The sequence below is a fragment of the Ammospiza nelsoni genome, chromosome 20, assembly GCF_027579445.1.
Source record: "Ammospiza nelsoni isolate bAmmNel1 chromosome 20, bAmmNel1.pri, whole genome shotgun sequence".
NCBI classification, from domain to species: Eukaryota; Metazoa; Chordata; class Aves; order Passeriformes; family Passerellidae; genus Ammospiza; species Ammospiza nelsoni.
In genome coordinates, this window is record NC_080652.1 from 11,140,159 (window position 1) to 11,165,707 (window position 25,549).

General features: G+C 50.5%; 1 protein-coding gene across 1 annotated transcript; it reads right to left on the minus strand.

Moving 5' to 3' along the window:
- Window positions 1-3,938: 3,938 nt before the first annotated feature.
- Window positions 3,939-23,430, minus strand: NR6A1 (nuclear receptor subfamily 6 group A member 1). Its single transcript, XM_059486679.1, has 10 exons — window positions 23,145-23,430; window positions 20,790-20,912; window positions 16,817-17,047; window positions 14,259-14,314; window positions 12,798-12,955; window positions 11,780-12,004; window positions 11,196-11,450; window positions 7,802-7,923; window positions 6,231-6,383; window positions 3,939-5,310 (listed from the first exon to the last, which is right to left on the minus strand). The coding sequence occupies exons 1-10, from the start codon at window positions 23,428-23,430 to the stop codon at window positions 5,222-5,224; spliced, it is 1,698 nt and encodes a 565-aa protein (XP_059342662.1). The 3' UTR covers window positions 3,939-5,221.
- Window positions 23,431-25,549: the final 2,119 nt, after the last annotated feature.

Here is a 25,549-nt window from a genome sequence, read left to right on the forward strand (position 1 = left end):
ATTTCCACAGGTAGTCAAGTCCCAGAGCAGGGCAGCGGAGCAGGGGCGGGCGGGTGAGGCGGAGCCGCCGGCAGAAACATTCATTTGGTCACAGTGTGGGGAGGGGGCAGCTCCCGGTGCCCGCTGCCCTGCGGTGACACGGGGCCAGGCGCACCCTGCTGCCCCAGCCCCGGCTCTGAGTGCGCCAATGCTCACCGTGTGCCATGCTGAACATCCTGCTTCCCTGATTTACACAAGGGATTGTGGGAAAAATCAAGGGAGAAACCATCACTGGGAATGTCACCAAGGAGCCAGCAGCTGGCACTGACCCTCTTGGGAACATCCCTCACACCAGCAAGGGGCCGACACAGCAGCAAACTGACCCACTGCCTCCCCGGGCTGCCCAGGACGGACACACTGCGGGGTCCCAGGTCACACGGGCAGCCCCTGAGCAGGACTGAGCTGGAATGGGCACCCACAAAACCCAAACTGTCCCCAGGGAGGGACAGCAGAGCTCAGCCTCAGCACAGGACACACATCAGTGACAGGAGCCAGCCCACGGGAAGGGAAACAACTCCAGCAATCACAGCCCCTGCTCCTCGCTGGCAACAGACACTGGCAGTGTTTAGTTTTTCACACAATCCCTTTGAGATGATAAACAGGATGTCACACGAGGTAGTTTAGTTATGGAAATTGAGTCAATAATGTTATCAACTATTACAAGACATTTTATAAATTGAAAGAAACAATGAATCACAAAAGGCTTTGTTAAGGTTGATCGTCATCTGGTCTCAATTTCTGTTTCTTTTTGCCCTTGGGGGCATTTCTTCCACTGATCCATGTTGCTTCTTTCACAGACTTGTCAGAGGGCAGCTCACAGGAGCTATTTTTAATTTTTTTTTTCCAAGGGAAAGACACTGCCTGGATTGGCCTCCCCAGCTTTTTGTGAGGCTGGTTTAAACTCAGATTTGCAGAGTCTGGCTGAGGGTGCTGGGAAGGGGTTTCAGCCCTTCTAACTTTTGCTGACTCCTGGCCCTGTCTGTGGCTGGATGGGGCTGTTTGGACACTCATAGCAGCTGTAACCCAATCAGAGTCACACACCAGTGCCCTTCTCAAGCTGACTGTTCCTACACAGTGAGAAAGTTGAACTGATGAAAATTAAGAATTCATAAGCAACAGAGTAAAGAGCACTGCAACTGGCTGCCAGGGATACAATGAGAAACTCCTGTTTCCCCTTTTTCATGAACAGTCAAACATTTAGGATGAGGGAATGCAGAAATAGAGCCCCACAGACAGAGCTGGTCCCCAGCTGCTGGCTGGTGCAAGGGCACAGCCTTGTACAGCCCCGTGCACCTTTGGGATGCTCTGCCCACAGCAACACATCTGAGCCTTCAGCAGGCAAACTTCCCACAGCCAAACCCAGAGTTTTCCCCCCAAAATCCCCATTTGGGGCTTTGTCAGCTCTCCAGGGCCCTCCAGACAAGTCGGGAAAGAAGCAACTGTTGCAACATCAAAACTAGGGTTTCTCTGGGTCACATTTTAAATACTTATCCCTGAGCTTCTGTGCATTGAAACAACACACCGTGAACCCAGAGAAACACCACAGCTTGATACTGATAGCTATGCACTCCCCTCCATTTACACATCATCTACAACTTAAAAATTAGTTTCATACTTTAACTAGTTCCCCAAGTTTCCCCCTTTCTCCTGCCTTTCATGTGGCAGGGATGATTGCCGCTTATTATCCTGAGAAATAACAACATTTTCACAGACACCGAGCTTCAAAGCTTCAAATCAAAACCAAGAAGGAAAGAATGAATGGGAAATAGCACATTCACAGGAGAATATTTTTTTTTCTTTTTTTCCTTTTAAAAAATGCAGTAAAGATAAAAGAAATTCAAGTGTTGTTTTTTTTTTTTTAAAAGTTGGTTTGAAGGACAAGACTTACGCTCCGTTAGCTGAAGTGGCTGTGGGTCTGTGCAGAAGCCTGAGGAGCAAGGAGGAGCAAGGGCAGGTCCTGCTGGCACAGGGGAGGGTCAGGGCAGAGCCACTTGAGCCTTTGCACGGCTGGGGACGGGGCCACCACGGCCCCCCCAGCGATGAGAGCAGCCACACTGAGGGGTCAAGGCTCAGCCCCTGGCACAGCCTGAGCCGAAGGGGAAGGGAACTCACTCACTTTCCAGAAGGTTCTGTTGAGGCCCCGGGTGCAGCCCTGTGAGCGGGACCCTTCCAGCTGCTCCTCAGCAGCCTCCCCTGAGCACTTTGAATTTATGTCCCAAATCTCTGCTCGGATTAAAAGTAACTCTTCAGCTTTCTATCTGCACAGATGCTTTGAAGGAGAAGAGGGGGTCAGCCAGCCAATCTATCTTTCAAATCAGGGATAAAAATTGACTTGTCATGGCAGAAAATTCTACCAAAGACTATTATTGTTCATAGATTTCTCTATGACAGAAGGTCAGATAAGCAAGAGCAGATAGATACCAAAGATAATGAACTTCCCCCTAGTAGCATTAAGCACAAATAAAATATGAGTCCCTGTAAACTGAATGTTACATGAAGAATGGAACAAAAATTCCAACCTTTCCAGGGTGTCCTTCAAACCAAATTCACAAATACATCTACCTAACGTCTCTACATCTCTAGCTACATTCCTACCTTCTCATAATACCTGAGTTTGCAATGCAACACATTCACATTACCCTGTTTAAAAAATACAAGTCATTAGAGGACTTGGTGCAGAAGATATCAGGAATGACTGTCCTGTGATTCCATCTGGTCTGTTTGCTGCTTCCTTACCTGTCAGTTCAGGAAGGATTTTCTACTCCCTATGGCAAATGTGTATTTGGGAACGGATACTGCTGCCAATCAACCGCTGTAAAATTTGCTTTCTACAACAGAAAGTGGAACATTCATGTCTGTTTGTCATCATAACTGAATTTAGGTTTTTGGTTGTTGTTGGTACAGCATTAGTTTTGGGAGGCTATTTTGGAAAACCACAGATTACCCAATAGATTATTTTTGTTGGGTAGCTGGCAACAAGATTACTGCTTTTATGTACACTAATTAAAACACTTATTCATCAACAGATTATAATAATTCAGTAACTGTAGAATAAAATCACTCCTATGCAATTTTAACAATTCCTTGAGTGTATAGAACAGCAAGCCAGAAATAACCCGTAATAAAAAGATCATATCAAGCTATTTGGAAATTAAACTTAAAAGCTGAGAAATACATTCTAACTCACAAACAGATACACTACAATCTTCCCTGAACACGTGAGGTATTGGCTGTATGCAGAAGGCTTTCCTGAGAATACACACAGAAAGTAAATGAGATTTATGGAACCACCTTTGGGTGCGAAGCTCCACCGAGCTGAGCCACTGCTGTGCCCAGCAGCTGGTACCCGTAACCTCCTGTTTAAATAATGGAAAATGAACAGCTATGGACTTTGAGAAGAGGGAAACGTGGAGCTGGGAGATGCCCCAGCAGGATGGATGCCCGTGGTGAGGCAGCAGCAGGCCCTGTGTGGTGTGAGCAGGCTGTGCCAAACCCACAGGGCACAGCTGCCCTCGGGCTGCGGGCAGCAGCACCCGCTGGGACAGCAGGGAGGGAGGGAGGGACGACTTTGGGGAATGGGATTCTCCTCCAGCTCACCATCACATTCATGCACAGCAGCTGCAGCCCTGTGAGCTGTGCTTGCTCCGTGCCACGCAGCTGCCACCAGGGAAAGACAAGGTAGTGACTCATCCCTCCTGCCCTGAGGGAACAAAAGTTGTTCCCACAAGTATTTTAAAATCAGCATTCAAACACTTATTGAGGAGCCACCTTGCTAAGTGAATGCCAGATTTACATCTAAGGAGGCAGGGAAGGAAATCCAGCCAAGGCTGTCTAGGAGAGTGACAGAGTCTTTGAATATTAATTCCTAATGAAGGAGATGAGATCAAGAGCATCTCATCCAAACCTCCCCATCATGAGCAGGAAATCATGAGATCACTCATGAGAATGCCCAAGTTTAGCTAAACATCAGCGCCAACCAATCACTCAATCAGCTAATCAGCTACATTAAACCAGTTCTCCATCTGGAGCTGTGGAGAGCCTGTGAGATGGAAAATCCAAGCCTGGCAACACCTAGAACATGACAGGTAACCAAGTACAGCAGTAATGTAGTTTTTCCTGGGATTCCATAAGGAACAGAACAGTCCTGGCAGGATCTATCTATGGAACATCCATTCCCTGAGTCCAGCAGAGAAAGCCATGCCAGAGGACACTGGAGTCCCTCACCCCACTACATAGGCCCCATTTAACTGCTCCTAAGATGGGGATTGCTGCAATGCAGAAGCCTCAGAAGTCAGGTACCATGTTGGAGGAACACATTAACAGGGGCAATCCTGCCTCTTCTCTAAGTAGGCTTTTCCTGCTTTTGTAAACTTAGATGGATTTTAAGGAAGTGATGATAAAGTCCTTGCCATCCTCTAGCAACAGAAGCACCTTTGTGCAATGCCAGGAGCCTGTCCTGAGCTGCAGGAACACAAATTCAGAGGAATTGGCAGGTGTTGTGGCAATAGTAAGAGGGCAGCTGGCCAGGAGGGGCTGGGACAGACCCCCCCTGCAGCTCCCCAGACAGGACAGGGCCAGGGAGCCCCTCAGAGCACTGCCACCCCACTGAAAACCTGCATCTGAAAACTGCCAGGGGAAAAGAAAACAGCTGCCTAGACAGACTCCTCCTTCTCCACTCCTGTCTTTTCAAAATTACAGAAAAAGCTTGGCACTTCTCTAGCACCCACTTCTCCAAAGTCGTCCCTTTGGGATAATAACAGCTCTGCCAATATTTGCTCTCTGTGACAAATGCTTTGGATGCAAATCATGGAAAGAGCAGTGCATGAACAGCATCTTCTCCTTGAGGTAGTCTTAGTCATCTCGGTCCCCAGCCCCAAATACAAAAGAACTAACCCTAACAAACACTGTAACATTAAACATCTTCACATTCTGTAAACTGCTGGAGAATGCATCTGCTGCATTCTTACAGAACCATGTGCATCGTGTTGAAGATCATACATTCAACTCTGTCGTGAAATAAATATATAGGAAAACGAGTAAAAAAACAAAAACAAACAAAAAAGATTCTTGCTACGAGGGCAGGGAGGCGCAGTGCCCTGTCTCCTGCCTGGATGGCCCCTGCCCCTGTCCGGGTGAGCCAGCCCCAAGCTCTGCGCAAGGCACCGGCCGGGGCCAGCTGCGCTCACTCTTTGCTCACACTCGTCTTGCAGGAATGTAGAACGGCCTTAAAAAGGAGAGGCAGCTGCTCCAGAGGGACATTCACCATTTTTCCTGGTAAGAAAGAAACCAGAATTAGCAGCCACAACTGAATCAGATTTCAGAGACACCTAAGGCAGCAGCACTGGAGACGGTTTTACCTTGAACCTTTCTCAGAAACAGTTAATCATCCTACAGCTACATTAGACATTTGATATGCATTTGGACACAATATGATTTATTTACTGAATAGAAAGCAAAATAAATGGGCAAAGTCAGATCAAAATGATTTCTCCACAATGGAGAAGTATTTACAGAAAGTGGGAAAGGCTAAATCCCATCTCACCTCAAACCCCCTTGTTGATCTCCATGAGTAAATTACGAGAGCTACTCTGAGATTATTATCTAGTTCATTATGACGGAGTAGGATAAAGCATACGGAGCCTTGACACAGGGAGGCAAGCATCTCCCTTTGCCATAACATCCAGGAACAGTTTTAGTAACACCAGGCCTTGGAGATCTAATTAGCAATGCAACTGCAGTTGAGAATTCACCTGAGGATTTCCGAGGTCCAGATGAGGAACCCTAGGGGTTACACTGATCTGGTTGAACTCTGCTGATCACTTTCTGCTCAGTTCAGGTATCTCCCTAATTCTCATGAGATAACTACTCAAACCAGGATTACATCCTTTTGAGACAAAATGCACTCCATCTGGGAGTGAAAGGACAATAAGGGGAGACTGAAGAATGCACTTCAAGGGTGTCAGGTTGGAGCAAGGCCCCTCTTCCCCAAGTGGGACTAACCCTGTGCCCACCAGCACCACCAGGACACCTTGCCAAGAGCCCCTCAGACTGGATGAGCTCAGGGCAATGGGACGGGCTTAAAGATGGGCAGAAGCTCTGATAGGAAATGCTCCCACACAAACATCCTCGAGCAAAGTCCACAAGAGTTTCACTGCAGTAAGTTAAGTGTCTTTCAGAAGCACTCAGGTTACCTGCAATGTAGCGGATCTCTGGCAAACACATCATCAAATCTGGGAAGCGGTTTGGCTGGTGGGGGTACTTGTACTCTGTGAAGTCCTGGCAAACATACCAGTACCGCTTGTTCAGCTGCTCCAGCTGGGAGGCGTTGGTCAGACCCCTGATATCTGCAAAGGAATACAATCAGAGCAATGAGAACATGACAAACACATCTCAAAAGAGCGGCAGCCTTACACTTACTGCCACTTCTTCATGACAGGCTGGTTTCTGTCACTCTGATCCGGGCCCCTGCTTTGGAGACTGGCTTCCAGCACCTGGACCAATACTAAAATTCCCATCTCCCCTCCTGCTGTGCCTGCATCACAGATGTGTCTTTATATGTGTGTCTGGATCCAGGATTTCCCTCCACAAAAGGCTGGAAAGAGAACAGCTAATGTCCTACACTGCTCACCTGCAGCTCAGTGAATGCTCTTGGAGAGAACAGCCCCAGCAACCTGAAATCCCTGCCTGGCACAACACAGTCAGGTGTCAGGGTTTGGTCCTCACAGCAGATCAGTGTAACACCTCCTCACACAGGAACACATTGGTTTTAGGTGTATCATCTTGGCTGAGGACAGTGCTCAGCTCTATAATTAAAGATATCATCACATTCCTCCCCATCTGCTAATGAATTATGTCATGGGAGCTTTATAAACTTGTCAAGTTCTTCTATTTAAATTTAGCTTTGCCAGTGTCAGGCAGCACACACAGAGGAAGAAGGGACGGGCAGGATGTCCCACTGGCAGCGTGAGCAGCAGCACTGGCAGGTCCTGGGAGGACCCAGCACAGCAGCAAGGAAGCTGCGGAGCGGGCTCGGTGCTGGGAGACCATCTGACGGAAGAGGCATTGATCTACTGCCCAAAAGCTGACTTTTAAAAATAAGTCTCAGGTATTTCACATAAAAAATTGCAAACTTCAACTAAAAATAAAAGAAGACAGGAAGTTAATGAAAATACATTTTGGAAAACAATGGAGACAGCTCGAGAAGTGCATTATCCACTGTCAGGAAACTGCCCAGGGAAGCAAACCGGAACCTCAGCCCGGCACAGATTGAAGTGTCAGCATTATCTCCCTCTGGAAATGAGCGGGGGAGGAAGGAGCCCGCAGCACATTTTTACAGACTGCAACTATCTTTCACAGTACAAAAGACTTTGGGGACATTTATTTCCAAAATTACAGCTGAACACTATTGACTGAGCATTTGTCTCTGCGTGGATTTTGAAATGCCCAGGGTCTTAGAGGAGCCTGAACTGCCAGCTTTAATATGCTATTAATCAACAGGAGGATGCAGCCGTTTCCTAGGATGAATTCATGGCCTGCATGCAAATACTTCATTTGTGATTACCTTTCACTGTGAAGAGTCAGATTTAGGTATAGAACCTAAAAATTAGGAACCCAGCTAAGCAACCTAAGGATATATCCTTAACGTAAACATTTTAATGAATCTGAAAAACTCTAAAAATTTTAGAGAGGAACCAGTCTTACAAATTCACCCTTTGAGGCATAAAAACGAGCAAGTGTGGCTGGTAGCTCCTGTTTGCCTCACCTTGGTTTAGGAAGTTGATGGCTTTCATGCAGGCATACTCCTCGTTGCTGACCTTCAGCTGGTTGAACTTGCGAAAGAGGTAGATCAAGCGCTCCATCACCTCCATCCCCTCTTCACTGAACCTGCAGGACAGAGATCACATCAGCACACGGCCTGGACAGTGAAGGCATGAAACTCATTAAAGTAGCTTCAGAGATTTTAACACCTTGCAAGAGAATTTTTTTTAAAAAGTCATCAAAACTGCCTGAAGTCTGCAAGTACCAAAAATAAGGAGGAAAATGTCTCAGTTACAAATGCAGAATCAGAATCATGGAATGATTTGGGTGGAAATTACCTCAAAGCTCATCCAGTCCCACTCCCTTGCCAAGGGCAGGGACACCTTCCACTAGACCATGTTACTCAGAGCCCCATCCTGTCTGGCCCAGGGATGGGGAGCCCACAATCTACAGATATTTTTAGGAAAAAACCCTTTCTTGGTGATTCAGTTCACCACCAGCCTGTTCTAACAGCAGAGAAGGTTTCACAGAGGCAGGAATCTGCAGCAAAGCCAGTGACAGAGATAGGCAGCACAGGGCACACTGATGCACAGGGAACACCCCAAAACCTCCTGGAAAATTGCCTGATGGAGATTTTGTGGGTGCAGAACGAGGTCCTCCTGCTAAAGAGGGTGCCACACTTCATCAGGAGAAATACCCCACATGTGCACCATGAAAAAGCCATGGGGAAGGACCAGGCTGGAGTGGGAGGGTGTGGAGGGCTGTGGGTGCCTGCAGGCACCTCCAGACCATCCCACGCCTGCCCAGGGCCAGAACAGCCTCTTGGGAACACATCTCACAGCAACAACAGCCCGGCTTCAAAGCAGGCACATATTGCAGAAGCACTCAGAAGTGGGACAGAAGTGTTTCGGGAAGCTTCAGCGTGCTCTGGCATTGTGCAGCACAAAGAATAAGAGCACAGCCAGCAAGCCATCTCTGAATAGAACAGAAATAGAACCTTTTTCACTGAATAATACCTTATTTTGGCATGTGTGTTTGTTTACTTCAAAGTTATTTGTAAAATGCATGATGGGGTTTGACCTCTGTGAAGTGAAAACAAGCTGTCTGAACTCCAGGTCAGTTCTTCAAGAAAGTAATATTGTAAGTGATGAAAGCCTTGTCGGCTAATCTAAAGTTGTACAAGTTTTCTTGCTCTCCAGTTGACATTAAAAATCTTGCAGGTGCAAGATTGCAAAGCTCAAGAAGTTAATGAGCACAAAGACCACTCAGTCATCTGTGGGGTTTAATTGTTTTTAGAGCATGCACATTTTTACCAGCCACTCATCACTTCATAAATCCAGGAGAGCTCTTCTCTCATTCCCGCAGTTGAACTGTCTTACTTTTCTGCACATACTTTCCTCCCCCTTTCAAACAAAGCTGTTCTGTTTTTCACAGCCCTATTTCTTCTCGAGGACTGACTCCTCCACACACTTTTCCTCACAGTTTACACCAGGCAAGTTTCTGGCTGGGAGTTGTCGGCATCAGCTGGGGAGGAGGGGGAAGGGAAGCGCTATCAGGAGTGCTGGGGGAGGTCAGGAGTCTATTCATTTCATATTCATCTTCAGAAAAACAGCACAATAAAAGAAAACATTTGATCTAGCAGGCAAAAAGAACGTTTAGCCAGTTGTTAGAAGCAATTAAAACAAAGGAGTTGGGGAGCTCATTCTATGCCTTTGTTTGTCACCTATGCTTTAGCACTGCTCTTGTCATTTTGTTAAGAGCAGAAATTAACCCTGAAGTGCCAGACCATCCCTGCTCAGTGACATTTCTCCAGCCAGGTGTGAGCTCTAATGAAGTTCTCTTTGCAGTCATTCCTGACCAACGCCAGAGGAGCTGGGGGCTCTTTGAGAACACCCACAAATGGGACACCTCTCCTAAAGGGCCCCTCTCGAGTCCAAAGAGACCAGATATCTCATGAGTGCTTTGGACAGGGAGACTGATATCCATGAGCCATCCCACTGCTGCTGGAGACAGTCAAGCCATGGCTGAAGGACCATGAAGACCAGTGGGAGGGAGCCACACAGCCCCAGTCCCCTCATCTGTGCAGCTCCCACTAAATGGCTTTTGGGTGTGCATTCTCCCAGGTTACTAATGACAATTAATGACACTTGAAAAGCTAAATCACAAGAGGAGACTGCAGAAGCATTCCTCTCCCAAGAACACCTATTTTCATCCATGTGCACAGATCTTCTCTGAAGGACCTTCAAGGCGACCAGCTCTGAATTGCCGGTTTCTGCAGGGCGAGGACTCCTCCTTTGTCTCCTTGTCTTACCTCTCGCTTGTATTTATCACAAACTCAAAATGAAACAAACACTTCTCTTGTGAGGCTCTGACCAGGACAGCAGGAACAAAAGGACAGCTGAATGCAAGAACAAGTGTCATTGTGGTTTTCTATGACCCTCAGTGCTCCTCGCAGGAGCTGCACCAGATGCACGATGAATGGCTGTGCAGAGCAGCGCCGCAGAGCAACCTGTCCCAGGAAATGAGACACCTGGGGCCAGCTCCCTGCTCCCACCACGGGCTCAGCCAGCCAGTGCCTCTGCTTGTCACAACAGATGCACAAAGGAGCCCCCAGGAGCCACGAGACACCGCAATGGCCGAGGAGCACAGCACTGTTTAAATCTCTGCTCATCAGACATCCCCTGGTGATTCCAGCAGCAGCGTGAGCCCAGCAGGGGCAGAGAGCAAAGAGCAGGTGTTTAAATCCTCTAAATCCCACCTGTTCTGCCAAATTATGGTGAGACTGGGACTCTACTACCAAAAGAAGAATCTGTCTGGCACCAAGACTCCAAATAAAATATCCAAACCAAAAAACAACACCCTGACCAACATGATAAATGAAAGGCAGGCTCCTCAGAGCATCAGATAGTCTGTACCATGGAAAAAACAAGAGCTAAGTTGCAACATCTTTAAATTTATCTAATCAAAACAAAGAAATAGCAATTAATAATGAACACTTTGATAATACAGACAACCAGCTATGTGAACAACCTTTCCACTGGCACAAAGGGTTTTTAAATAAGACTTTGTTTCCTGTGTGTCAGGGTTACCCAAAGTGTTGGTCAGTTTTACCCTCCTCATAAATGGTGGCTTGTAAGGCTCTGTTGGAGGACAACAGCATTGCTACGTGGAACTCAAGCAGCCCCACACATCACTGTGCCCTTCCCTGCAGAAGGGAGTTGTGATCCAGCACTGACTAACCATGAGGTGCTTTCCAAGCCTGGAACAACTGTTCCCTAAAAAACAGGTACAGGTAAGTACCTGAAGAGGAAAACAGCCACAGGTACAGTGACCTGTCCCAGGAGGTGGTCAGAGGACACCTGTGTGTTGGGCTCCCATGGCTCCTCATCCCATCTCACCTGTGCAGCTCGTCGTCAGAGGGAGAGTACTTGGAGGTGACATCTGCAAGGTCACCAAAGATCTGCTTGCTGTAAACAGTGAGCGAGGAGAGCAGGATCAGCTCCTGCCACGTGGAGCTGAGCAGGCAGGTATAGTCCTTGATGGAGAGTTCACAGAAGAACGGCAGCTTCTTGATCCACGCAATCTGCCTGAAAAGCAATTCATCCGCCAGACGACACAGCAGCGCAAACAGCTCTGCCTGAGTCACTTTGTACCTGCAGGCACAGTTAGTACAAAGGCAGAAAAACCATTAAAAACATTGAATGACATCATCTGATGGGGAGCTTGGAAACAAGGCAAATGCTAAAGGAATTGGGTGTCACCTGGTGACAGGAGCCTGGGCAGGGGCTGAGGGGAGTCCTCACAGCCCCTGGGGTCACCCACCTGCCCAGCACCCAGAGCATGCAGCCTGGAGCCCCAGCCCAGCCCCAGCCCCTGCCAGGTCCACGTACCCCATCCCCAGCCCCAGCCCTGTGGGATGGGGTCAGGTTTGCTGCCTGCCCCGTGGCTGTGCCCGCCCCAGGGCTGTCCCTGCCCCACGCACCCGTCCTCGATGAGCATGGGGGTGCTGAGGGGCTCCAGGTCCTCAGCACACAGCAGCTGGCTGATGAGGCCGTGTGACTGCGGCTCCAGGCTGCGCGGCTGCGGCGCCACCAGCGCCGAGTGCGCCGAGTAGCTGAAAAGGTGCGGCAGGTACTGGTAGTGCGTGGACACCGGCGTGCCCAGGTACTGATCCCTGAGTGCGGCGAAGCCGTTCAGCTCCACCGACCTACTGGAGAAGGAAAAGCTCTTCAGTACACCCCCAAAACTCCACCTGATTCGGTGCAGTGGCACACACAGCTCCACCAGAAACGTGAACAGAAAGAGGGAAAGCAACTGCTGCACACCCAGCCTGGCTGGACACTGGTTCCATTTGATGGAGATCTGGGAGCTGCTGCTGAGCTGCCATTCAGGGAGCAAAGCAGAAACCCAAAACCCACCTGTGCCCAGCCTTTCCACCCCAGCCTCCTCACAGGGCCAGAATTTAGGACTGTACATTAAGTACTCGCACAGCCAGAGAACACAAACAAGGCCAAGCTTAAGCTGCCACTGAAAGCAGATGGGATCAGGTCTGAGATTCTTACAGTGTTTGCAATCAAAGGCTGCATCAGGAGGTTTGCACTCGCAGCAGCCAACTTTAACATAACACCACCCATTACTAACATAAATGGTTTTATTTTCAGAATCTGAGCAAAGTGCAGAGAAAGAGCTTATGCAGAATGAGCAATGAAAGGTGATCAAGTTCTTAACATCTGCAGAAAACACACACAATATAAACTGAGTATATTTTAAATATAATTGTATCTCAAGATTTCTTCCTTTGTTCACAAACATCTCATTTCCCAGTTCAATTCTTTTCAACCAGTGCCTGTTTGTCTTAGAACACAATCAGAGAGGTAAGAACCTGCTGCATGATCTTGTTTACACAAAGATGCACTCACATGTTTTCCCTACACTGACCCCAAGTATCACTCAGGGAAAGAAATCCAAGATTCCTGTAACACCAAATTCTTCATTCCCACCTTGAAGATGGAGTAGAAACAGGTGAAGGCTGGTTGCTCTCAGAAACTCCATTTCCAGGGGAACTATGGTCACTGTCTCCGTTGTTGCTCCATGACATGTTTGCCTCTCCCTCAAATTCTTGCCCAGACATAATTCTCTCAATCTCTTCCTCTGATATCTGTCAAATACAGGACACAATGGTTCGGAACAGAAAAGCAGAGCCTCTGTTTGCAAACACCCCCAACAGGGCTGAGCCTCCTGCCCCCCGGCAGGTACCACATCCTACCCCTGCATTTAACAACACACAGGGAAAATTCTATTTACAGGTGATCGTGGTGATCTCCAGCAGCACCATTCAAGTGAGGGCAGCACAGCAGACAGGAACTGACACATGAGGAGATGATGTCAGATGGACATGGCAGGGAGCTGTAAATCAGCCACTGTCACACCCTGAGAAACCTGGCAGTAATTGAGGCCAGGGCATTGGGAACATCACTCAGGACTGGCAGGGGGAATGGCAAACAGGAGGTGGGGTTTGATAAAGCAATCAAGAGAGGCAAGGTGACACATATAAAATCAGTCAGGAAAACATTTACAGGGAGACCGAGCTCCCTATTTTCCTCCAGATAAGAACCAGGTGACACCTGAAGTAGCAATTGAGCATCTAATACTTAAGTTCTAGGGAGTAACATACACAAAGCTAAAATAGAGTAAAGAAATTTTTACATTGAGTTCACTGTAATATAAAGTTTCAAGAAAGTGCTGGGCATGCCCCTGGAGGAATATTCCACCACTAATGGGGAAAATGCAACAAAAATTTAGAGGCTTTTTTTTTTAATTCTGTATGTGTTTTTTAAATTCTGTGTATGTTCCTTAATACGAACAGCAGAAAACAGGTTTGTGTGGTTGCAGGCTGTGTCTGACACTGCCCAGCAGAGCAGAGCTTGCTTGGCTCCTCACACTGTGGGCTGGGCTGAGGGCTCCTTCCCAGGCACTCAGACCCACAGAAATTGCTTTCAGTGTTATTTCTATTTTGCTAAAATAAACACTAAACTTTTAAAAGACCTCTCTTCCAGGAGCAAGCTGGAAATGGCCATCATTCCTCAGGCTGTGGCACAAGCTGCTGTGCTGAATTCCCTCTCTCTTTACAAGGCATCTCTGCACAAGCTGGGCCATCAATCAGACAGACATTTACTGGTGCCCTGCTTGCCACAGCTGAAGGGATCGCAGCAGGCAGATGAGATTTACTGGGAGTCAGGGAGGGACAGACGTCCTTGTGTGGCTCACAAAGGACAGGGTGCAGGGAGCCTGTCCATGTGTCCAGGCAGCACCCAGCTCCATTTACCATCTACAGCTCCTGATGTGTTCCTGACAGAGCCAGAGCCTGCCACACCATCAGGAGGCACGGCCAGGGGTGATGGAGGCTCAGCCCAGGAGACCAAAGCTGAAGGGAACCACGAGGGACAGCCACACGTGCTCACCTGGACAGGTCCAATGCTTTTGTTTCTGCCTCCTGGCATGCCATCCTCCCTGATTGCTGAAAGACACAACCAGACCTTAGTGACGAACCCTACTGCAGGGCATTAAGCAGATATCTATTTATGTTGAAAAGTTTTTATATCTTAAAAGATTCATTTTTTTTTCATTAAAGAAGTTTACAGAGAAACCTCCAGTGCATGAGCAGCACACAGCATGGTTCTCTCCCCAAAAGGCACAGACACATCAATGGGGCTACAAGCATTACTCAAGGATTTTAGTTTCTTCATGTGCTCCTTGAGTGACAGGTAATGAGGAAATAGCAATCCCTTATCACAATTAATTTCTGCATCATTTGAGAAGTGGAACAGGGTAAGGAACTCTATCTGACCCCTGGAAATAACCCAGGGAATGCCCAGGACTGCTGGAAAATGAGATGTGAGGCCAGCACGACCAACTCCACCACCCACAGCCCCGTGGAGCACCAGAGAGACACCCCCAGTGCAGCCACCAGCACAGACACACAGCACTGCACTGCTGGATTCTAACCCTGCTGTGCCTTCAGAGGGTCCCATCTCCTACAGCCACCCAGAAAACAGAAGGGAGATGTCTGACCCTGCTGGCTGCTTGCAAAGCTGCTGTTTAAACCTCAAGTTACCACCCCGAGCTGCACAGCTGCATTTCAGAGGGGCGGCCTCATTTCTCAGCTTTTTTAAGGCTCTTTAATCAATTTCCAGGGAGCGGCAGTGCAATCCAGCTAAGGGGATAAACCTGGAGCAGTTTCTGTACCTTGCCCTTCCCTCTGTCTGTCTCTGCAGAGGCAGCGGCAGCCCTGCTCCGTGTCCCCCCTCCCAGGCTGGTCCCTGTTTATCACCCTGATCTCTTTCCCACCACGACCTGGCCAGACTTGGCAGGAGGCTCTGCCCAGCTGCACGGTGACCTTGCTGCTGCACAGCCTCACCCTGCTTGGCACAGGGGCTGCAGGAGGCCCTCCCGGAGCAGAAAAGGACACAAAATTTGAGTGAAAATTTCTGCCCCACAGAAGCCACACTGCTGCTTGGGTTGAGATATCCTCAGCTGGAATCCTCCCCGTGTGCCTCGAGGCTGCTCCTGCAGCTCAGGGAGTGCCTCAGCAAGGCAGAGGAGAGGGCCATGGGAGCTGAGCTGTGCTGCCCAAACCCCAACCACTGACCCCAGCAAGGCACAACACTGGCTGTGTATTTCCTATGAAAGCTCTTTTTAAAAAATATCAGTTTCCCACTTAAAAAAAAAAAAAAAAAAAACAAAAAGTAAAAAAAGCTGTCATAGTTAGCTGTTATCCCCTTTAGGTTTTTTAAACTTACTGGAATTACAGGAATTCTAGGGGAATTTTTCTCAATTTCCAACATATTTTACCACTAACAGGGATTTAGAAGCTTCCCAAATTGCCTTGATTTCAGATTGATTTCAAAGCATAATTTTAGCAGAAAATAGCTTACACCTGCAACAAAATGTAGCAACGTTTTTGCTGGTGGTCCATCAAAAAGGCCTCAAGAATGGTTCCCACATACAGATGGACTCTCTAGAATACCATCCTGGTCCTTGGCGGCATGACAGCCAGACTCCTCAAAGCTGGTTTTCCTACCAATGCTAAGCTCCTAAGCTCTGTCCCTTATCTGAACACAAAAATTATTGTATTTAGACCTAATGTTGAAGGGATTTTCCAACCCAACAATGCCACAATTGGGCACCAGGGCAGGAAGAGAGAGCTCCAGAACCCAACACTGAGGACCTTCAGGGCTGCCTGAGGCCTCCGTGGCCTTGGAGGAGACACCAGAGGGGAGTGAAATTCACACGGTTGTTGGGGAAAGGAAGAAAGAGGAAAGGAGGAAAAGAGAAGGGGAAAGGAGGAAAATAAAAAGGAGGAAAACAAGGGCAAGAGCGGAGCAGGGAGGGCGGCGCGCGGCCGGCAGGTGGCGCTGCGCTCCCGCAGGTGAGAGCGGCCCCAGGTGAGGGACCCGGGCTGATCCCAGAGCCACAGCACAGCCCCGACCCCCAGGTGAGGGACCGGGGCTGATCCCAGAGCCACAGCACAGCCCCGACCCCCAGGTGAGGGACCCGGGCTGATCCCAGAGCCACAGCACAGCCCCGACCCCCAGGTGAGGGACCGGGGCTGATCCCAGAGCCACAGCACAGCCCCGACCCCCAGGTGAGGGACCCGGGCTGATCCCAGAGCCACAGCACAGCCCTGACCCCCAGGTGAGGGGCTCTGAGCCGTCCCCAGACCCACAGCACAGCCCTGATACCCCCCAGACCCACAGCATTCCTCCGTACAGGAATGAAGCAGCTCAGAGCTTAGTATCTGTGCAAAATTTTTAATCCATGCATGATTTTGCTTAAGTCTTGGAGTTTTTTTGCAGGGAGTTTGGGAGGCAGAACTGCAGTACAAGATGGCAGCTGAGGGAGGGGCAGCCCCCACGGTGGCAGTGTCCCCTCTCCCCGATGCTGTGGTTGCCCCACGGTGGCACTGTCCCCCCTCCCCATGGCAGCCCCCATGTGGCAGTGTCCCCCCTCCCGGCGTTACCTTTGCGGTTCATGCCCATCTGCAGGCACTTGAGCAGCCGGCAGTACTGGCAGCGGTTGCGCTGCTTGCGGGACATGACGCAGTTCTTGTCGCGGCTGCAGCGGTACACGCGCTTGTTGCAGATGCTCCTCTTGAAGAAGCCCTTGCAGCCCTCGCAGGAGATGATGCCATAGTGCAGCCCCGTGGCCCTGTCCCCGCAGATCAGGCAGGTTCGCTGATCCACCCGCTCATCTGCAAGGCAAGAGGGAGCTCTGAGGGGAGCCTGGCCTGGTTTCTGTCGGGTGGGTGTAACTGAGGGGCGGCCACAGGGTCCATCCCGCGGGGACAGCTCCATCCTCCCCTTCCCCACTGCCAGGCAGGGCCCTGGGGCTCTCCCCAGCAGCCTCCATCAACCTTCCCGCTGTTCTTAGCAGAGAGGAACAGAAACTCCAATGGGGAAAAAAGGGTTCTGAAATGTCCCACCTCAACTGCACAGAGTGCAAATACAGAAACCTGGCAGACAGCAGTGACTGTGAAATCCTGTCACATCTCACAGACTCCAGGGGCACCTCTGGGCTTCAACAGCCTCACTGCCCTCATGAGCCACTGCCCAGAACCTGAGAGAGCATCGTTACAGAAACCATCCTACAGCTGAGCCACAGTGATGTGATTTTACTGGTCCTTTTCCAAATCTTTGAAAAGCCTTTGGATGACTAAAAATGTAAATTTCAGGGCTCTCCACAACAGGAGCTGTCACATTAAATTCAGTATTTTAAGACTCCAACACTGCCTGAGGGAGAGAGCAGAGATGATGCTCGGCTTGGTCCAGACAGGGATGTCAAGCAGAAAGGAAGATGATGGTGAAGAGATCCAGGTAGGGCACCCAGACTCTCATCACCTCCTACTGCATAGGGAGGCCTAAACCTCACTTCAACCAAGTCAGCTTAAAATAATGCCAGCAAGTTGCACCAGCAGCTCTTCCTGCAGCAGATGTTCCACAGCTCAACAGTTTAACCCCTTGTACACCAGGCCAAGCTGCCCCAGCCCCCACTTTGTGTTTTAACCCCATAAAATCCCAACAGTTGCACACAGATCTGCACTGCAAAGGTGGGAGCCATTCAAACACATTCAGGGACACACAGATCTGCAGTATTCCAGTATTCTCCATGGGGAGAATACTCAAATGTCAAACATTACCCAGATGACTGGATCACCCTGGCTGAGCCAGGCACGAGAAGAGAAAGAAACCACACTCTGCTGCTTCTCACTCCCTCACACCTCTCCTAGGGATGCTGGTTAAACCAGGCTGTCTGTGGTGTTCCTTGGCCTGAAGGCAGGACAGTGCCATTGCCCACGGGGACAGAAACACCCATGGCCCAGCAGGACCCAGGAGGTGGCAGGGGCTCTGTGGCTGCCTGGGCACAGAGGAGGTGGCACAGAGCAGGGCACAGCAGCTCACTGTGCCCATCACCCACACTGAGAGCCAAGAGGAGCTCACAGTGGGCACACACAAACCCACACCATGCCCAGGGTGCTGCCCACACTCACTGCTCAGCCTTTGGGCAGCACTGACTGGTGGAGATGAGCTGGGTCAAACTCGCCCCAGCACAGCACCAAGCCGATTTTCCTCATTCAGATTTGACCAGGGAGTTTTGTGAGACAAAGGTGTTTATCTACAGGATGGATTTGTGGAGCAGCAGGAGGTAAGAGTCACAGTGAAGTCCTCTCCAGCCTCAATAAAGCCCAAGCAAACTGACAAACCAGGGTGTAGCTTCTTACTGCTGCAGCACATGTGAATGCAAGAGAAATGAATGAGCCAAATGTTTTGGGACCAGAAATTAAACCACTTTTCTGTTACACAAGCCAAGTAAAAAACTAAACCAGCTGCTCCTACTCACAAGCAGCTTTCTCCAGAGCTTAAACCCAGTGGAAACCAGAACCAATCTGTGTTAATCTCTAAAAGGTTTGCTATGCACAGCATGCACATTTGCACTGTTCTGCAAATTTCACTGTTCCAAAACATTAAAATAAAGGGATGAACAAAGGAAATACAAACTTTAAGTGAAGAAACATTCCTGATTTGCACCAAAACATCCCCAGTTTCACATGACAGACCCCCTCAGGTATGTGCTGCACCCAAAGGAATGTGGGTACAACCAGGAGTGGGGCTATCTGAGCATCTCTGAAGGGAGGCAGCTAAACATGACTTTGCAGCCACCGAGTGCGTAATCTCCACCTTCAGCAATCTGATAAGCGCGGGGAGGGGGCCGGGGATTAGCCAGGACAGAGGATCTTCTATCTGCAGGGTTTAGCTGAGGCTCAGCTCAGCTCCCGGCCCTCCCCCTGCTCGCAGAGCCGTGCCATGAATCCCGGCTCAGCAGCAGTGCCCGGCTCGGGGCAGCGGCACCGGGGATGGCAGCGGCTCCCACACACGGCCCAAGGCAGGACAGGCTGCCCCGGCCCACCGTGTCAGCGAGGGCTCATGCCCAGGCACTGCTGGTTTTGTTGTGGGGAGAATGGGGCCGTCAGCCGGCAGTGCGGGAAGCCCGGGTGACTGAAGCGAGGAAGAACCAGAACCTTCCCTCGCCATCGCCATCTCCATCTCCATCTGCCCAGCCCACGGTGAGAACGGCCACAGGAACTGCACTCACCTCCGGCAGAAACTGCTCCTGGGCCTGCGGGTTGGAGCTGGAAACAGCAGCGGCACACCCCGGGAACAAAGACAGAGCCCAGGGACCACAGAGGGGGCCGTGCTCCCCACAGACAAATGGGAGATGAAAAATGATGGCCTACAGAAAGCCTTAGAGGTTAGATCTTTCAAAAATCCTGCAGGGACCATGGCCAGGCCCATGGGTTTGCTGATCCTGACCTTTGCCAGTTTTCACCCCACAAAATGCAGCCCCTGGTGTGGGTGAAGGATGGGAGAGAAGGGGCAGAACCACAGGGAAATGCACAGAAATGGTAAAGCACCAGCAAACCTAAAGCAGTTTTGCACTGAGGGTGCTCTGAACTCCCTTAGCCTTGAAATTTCACTAGAATATCAAAACAGATAACAAGAATAGCAATTTTTAAGTGAATAAGCCCTCCCTCCTCCCTGTCACCTCTCATCTCACTGATTCCTCTGGTTTCAAACGCTACACAAGACAACACAGATTAGGACACAAAGCAATTGGTAAGAAATTTTTTCAAATACCTGTTTTATTTCAGAGAGAGAGCTGAGGAAGCCTCCCCCTACTCCCCTCCCCAATTTTCCTGACGGGTCTTACATTTAACAAACTCATACACGGGATATTCTGGCTTTGTTCTCCCAACCCATTGTAGCAGGGGCCACTAAATCAAACAGTTGCTGCTACAACAAAAGCACTCACAAAAATCTCAACCTCATCTTGAACCCTGAAGATTTTTATGGCTACTCCCTCGCTAGCCCCTCCCCGAAGCCACATTAAAGGATGTATTGTTTTCAGAGGTCATGGTAGGTTTCATACCACATACAATGTAAATTCTCCAAGAATATGATGATGTTACACAAGAATCACAGAACATGGAGTAAAAAGAGAAAAAAAGCTCTCCTCATATATGTTTTATAAGACAAACAGTAAAAGTAATACATTAAAATTTTCAAGAAACCGTCTTTTGCCCTCGGCAAAATGAGCAGTCTTGATAATTTTTTTAACAAAATTCCTGTGAATTTCCAAAAGGAAATTTCTTACAATCCTGGTGAAACACATAGCAAAGACCCGAACAGAAAGCGCTACAGCACGTGGATGAGATTCTAAACCACACAGCAGATTAACTGAGGCATGGGGACACACGGCCCTGTCACTGGTGCCACCTGTGCCAGCCCAGCAGTCCCACAGTGCTGGGAGTGGCACTGCCACATCCCCGGAGGGGACCAAGAGCTGGCTGCAGGTCCCCAGGCTGCCAGGGGCTCACAGCCACCCCTGCAGACCCGACTGAAAACTCTACAGCAGCTACAGCTCCCTGGGAGATTTACCTTGGAAACCTGGCGGGGTTTTGGTGCAGCCGGCCTGGGCGATTCTCCATAGCGGTGCTTTACGGTGGAAGAGAAACAAAGGCTTTAATTCCAAAAGTAAGGCCAAAAGTGAAGGCACAAGCCCTCAGCCAAACCCCAGAGCAGACAGTGCTGGGATTTGGCCTGCTGGAAAGCAAGAGGGAGAACGACGAAAGATGCCACAGGCAAAACCTCTCATTTATACAATAGAACGTGAATTTCCAGCTAAGAAAATCTTTTACAGCTGAAAAAAAATTACAGGCAACACTCAGCACTGCAATTCATTAATATATTTAACCTCTTTTCAGCTGTGTGCCAGTTATTTGCTTCTTGATTAACTGACCCTATCGCAGCCCCCTGCAGCACCCTTGAGTGGGGTTTAAATCTCAAGCTGCTAAATGCCAGCTGTTTGGGGAGGGGGCGGAGGGGGAGATCTCACACATGTGTTACTTAAATCCCAACCGCATCTCACTCTCCTCTCGCCTCTGGTGATGCCTCGAACACAAACAAACGCGTTGGGCTTTCTTTTCCCCTTTATTTTTTTCTAACGGTGTTTTTCGTTGTCAATTTTTAGTTCCAAGAAAACCATCCTGTGAAATTCAAGCCCCAGAACTGGAGGGATTCCCCCTCAGTGTGGAGCGCTGCATTGTAACAAGCCCATCCCCAAACCAGGCGCCTTTGCTTCAGGGGCCTTTTTTTTTTTTTTTTTTTTTAACTTATAATCGATGAACACAGGGATTAAATTTTCTGCGTTGGCCCTTGCTCGGGCCGGCAGAGCCGCGGCCGGGCGCACAAAGGGCCGGGGTCCGCTGCTGCTCCCCACCGAGCCCGCAGATGGGGGTCCCACCCCACGCGTCCTGCCTGGCCAGCCCGGCTCAAAGAGCAGATTGTGCTGCCCCGGATCAGGCCGGCCGCGGCGAGCGCTGAATAGAATTAACCCTCTGTGAACTAAAACAAAAACATTTGTGTGCCCAGCTGGGAGAAAGGTTAATTTAAATGGACAAGCCTCCTGTAAAAAAAAAAAAAAAAAAAAAAAAAAAAAAAAAAAAGAGGAGAGGAAAGAAAGAGGAAGCCTGCAACCTTATTCAGTGTACTGTAAAAAGATGTTCTACTCACAGAGAGTCTCATTTTAAAAAGCAGCAAGTGAGTACTGGAAAGCAAAGAGGAGAAATGCTGCACTAGAGGAATGGCCAGTGCATCTCCCTCTAGTCTCCCTTTCCAGTAATGAAATCTCAAACTCACAGTCTTATTCCACCCTGATTCCGTTTCTGCCCAAGTAGAATTCAATCAAAAGAAATCCCCCATTAAAACCCCCAGAAATCATCAGCTGCTCCTTTCGGCTCGGTATAAATCAAGAGCGTGCAGCTGATGAAAGCCATCACCCTTCCCCTGCCTGGGACACATCTCCATTTGCATATCAAAAACTCATCTGTGAAATGCAACTTCTGCGGGCAGGGGAGCCCCGAGCGCGGCCCCGCGCCCCACGGGCCGCACGTCCCGGCGGGCGGGGGCTGCGGGGGCACGGGGGGCTGCGGGACCCCCGCCCCGCTCCATTGTGCGGGACGGGGACGGGACGGCTCCTTCGCCCCGGCCGGTTGTTGCACAAAGAGTTCGGAACAAAAGCCCGCACACCAAAATGTGCCCGATGGCCGGGACCGCAGCTGGGGACACGCTCGAGGGTCTCGGTGGCGCTGCCCACGCTCACAGACCGACCCCGAGTTCAGTCGCTCTCCCAAGTGATCAACTTTCGCTGATCCCATTTGAGCAAAATAAAGCTCCGTGCGCGCTCCCTGCCCGGCTCCGGCGCGGCCCGCACGCTCTGGATTAACGACGGGGTTACCCCGGTTTGGTTTTATTAATTGGTGCATTACAAAGCGGTAGGATGAAGCCCTGACTTAGCTGCCCTAAAACCTGTTCTCTTGGCCCTGTTGAAGCTGTCTGGATGTGCAACCCCTGAGAAGGATGCTGAATTAAGAAAATCTGAAACTAACCCCACCCCCAGCAGTGCGGGCTGCGGGAGCAGGGCCTGGGCACAACAGAAACAGTGACTTCTCCAGCGTGTGCTGCCCAACACGCCATGCTCTCTCCTGAAATATCTCATCCTTACTCTGAAGGTGAGCTTTACCGCTGTCTTCAGCCACAGAGGGGAAAAAAGGCTGCAAATACCGGGGGGGGGGGGGGGGGGGCAGCGCCGGTCCCGGGAGGGAGAGCGGGCGCTACCGAGTGCCTCCGTGACCCCGATACTATCCATAATTAACGATACTAAAAAAAGCTCCTCCAGATGGTCGGAGGGATTAGGAAATTTAAAATATAAACAAATTAAGCCACAAAACAAACTAATGCCCTTTTTTTTTTTTTTAATTGCATAATCCTGCTCGCAGCCCAGGGCTACGCTGCCCGGCCCCGCGCCCCGGGAGCCGTGAAGAGGCAGGAAAGGGGAAAGCCCGCACGGCTCCTTCCTTGTTCCCGCGGTGCCGGGCGGCCCGAGCCGCGGCACCGAGCCCCGCACGCCGCGCCGGGACGGGGCGGCCCCGGGCCGGTAGCGGCGGGGGGCGGCGGCCCCGGGCCCGCGCACCTCCGGCTGCACCGCCCGGACAAAGGCCCGGTCCCGCTCACCTTCCATGCAGGTCGAGTCCCGCTTCATCCCCGGCCGGCTCCTAGGGCCGCCTCATGGCGGCGGCGGGCGGGCAGCCCGGCTCGGCCATCGCCGCCGCCGCGGGCCGCCCTATGCTAACGACGTGATGTCAGCGCCGCCCCCGCCGCACCGGCCGCGGGCGAGCCGGGCCCCCGCCCCCCGGCACAGCCACCGGCCGAGAGACAGACAGACAGAGCGACTGAGCCACCGGCCAGAGACAGACCGACCGACAGACAGAGCGACTGAGCAACCGGCCAGAGACAGACCGACAGACCGACCGACAGACAGAGCGACTGAGCCACCGGCCGAGAGACAGACCGACAGACCGACTGACAGACAGACCAACCGGCCGAGAGACAGACCGACAGACCGACTGACAGACAGACCAACCGGCCGAGAGACTGAGCGACAGATCGACCGGCTGAGAGACCGACTGACCGATAGACAGACCGACTGACCAACCAACCAACCAACAGACTGACTGACAGACCAACGAACCAACTGACAGACTGACCAACAGGCCAACTGACCAACAGACTGAGCGACCAAGTGAATGACTGACAGACTGACAGACAGACTGACAGACTGACCGCTGCCACCGCCGTGAGGCATGGCCTGGGCAGTTGCCAGGAGGCATCAGATGCTGGCCATCACCACCAAGCATGGCCACTGGCCACTGGCCACCAGCCATCACTACCGGCCACCCCTTGGCACAGTCCTGGCCAGGGAGGTTGAGAGCGCTGCTCCCTGTGCTGTAAAACAGGTACCACTGACACGCACACCAACAAAACCCAGCGATCCCCAGCATGAAGGTAAAAGCTGCTCAGAGCACCTGTGGCCGCTCCATCCCCGGACCTGTTCGAGGTGAGGTCTGCACAAGTGAGACACTGGAGCTAAAATGGAACACAATAAATCCATCACTGATTTAGCTGCCCAGCTCCAAACAGGTACCACTGACAGCACTGGTCATGGTGAGCTCTTCATCAGATACAGCCACGTGTGTCTGCACCAGAAAATATTCTCATGAAGTTCTTCTGCCCCTTCGTCCTCCCTCTGGGATGAACTCAGCCTGGGTTACAGTGCAGCTCATGTGTCCTTAGTGCCCAATAAACTGTCCTGGTGCTCAGCTGTGTTTGACTAGCCCAAACCAATGCTCACCACACCATTTAAGGGAAGGCCCAAGAGCATTTCTGCTGATGCCCAATCCAACCTGTCATCCAGATGTCTGGATCTCTCAAAACTGGCTCTGCTCAAAAGGCACAGTTTGCTTCTGTTCCTCATCCCAAGGACTGCAGCACCCAACTGCGCTCTGAGAAATGCCTGGCTTAGAATAAACAAGGCTCAGAGGCAACAAAAGAGGTCATATTTCACTCCATCCCAAGCCTGAAATTTTATTGCTTTCTGGTGACATCTAGCAATGCAGGGCAGAGCTCAGTGGTGTCCTCCTGGCAGCCCGGGGCCCCTGCTCCAGCTGACCCTGCTTGGGCAGGGGATCTGGCCCCCAACTCCAACCCTTCCATGATTCTCTCTACTCATAATCCTGGTTTTACAACCCAGCATTTCTGCACAGCAGGTGCATTTGCAGGAGCAAACTCTGTAAGCTGATGCTGCAGATCTGTGCAGCTCTGTGTCAGTGACACCCTCGTGGGACTGACGTCCCCTTGTCCACAGCCACCAAAGCCGGGCTGGCTGAGGAGCGGTGCCGCCCTGGCAGCGCATGGCCAAGGTAAGGCAGCCCTGGCTGCACTATTGACACAGCTGTTTGCAATTGTGCTGCTCCCAGAGCTCCACATTCTTCATCCCCTGCGAGCCCTGAGCCGGCTCCCGGCACCCCTCGGAGGAGTGTGACCAGAATGCAGAGTGCTTATTTTGTAAAGCTGCAGCGTGGTGTGGACACAGCAGGCTGAAATGAAGCAACTTAATCTCCACGTAACACAAAGTTGCTCCCACAACTGCTGTTCGGACCCAAAACACAGACACACCAAAAAAAACCCCAAAAGAAACCCACTCCCACCCCCCACCACCCCCCCAATTCTGAAACTGCAATTATAGACCAAGCCCGGCTTGGAAAAATTATAATTGTCCAAACTCACATTAAATACACGCA

What these genes read in the sequence shown, in the direction of transcription:
- NR6A1 (XM_059486679.1), bottom strand. Translation starts at nt 23,430, where the DNA reads ATGGAAGGTGAGCGGGACCGGGCCTTTGTCCGGGCGGTGCAGCCGGAG. An exon ending in AACCCCGCCAGGTTTCCAAG is followed by an intron (nt 17,048 to 20,789) that starts GTAAATCTCCCA and finishes CTTGCCTTGCAG; the next exon opens with ATGAGCGGGTGGATCAGCGA. An exon ending in AAAGCATTGGACCTGTCCAG is followed by an intron (nt 12,956 to 14,258) that starts GTGAGCACGTGT and finishes TGTATTTGACAG; the next exon opens with ATATCAGAGGAAGAGATTGA.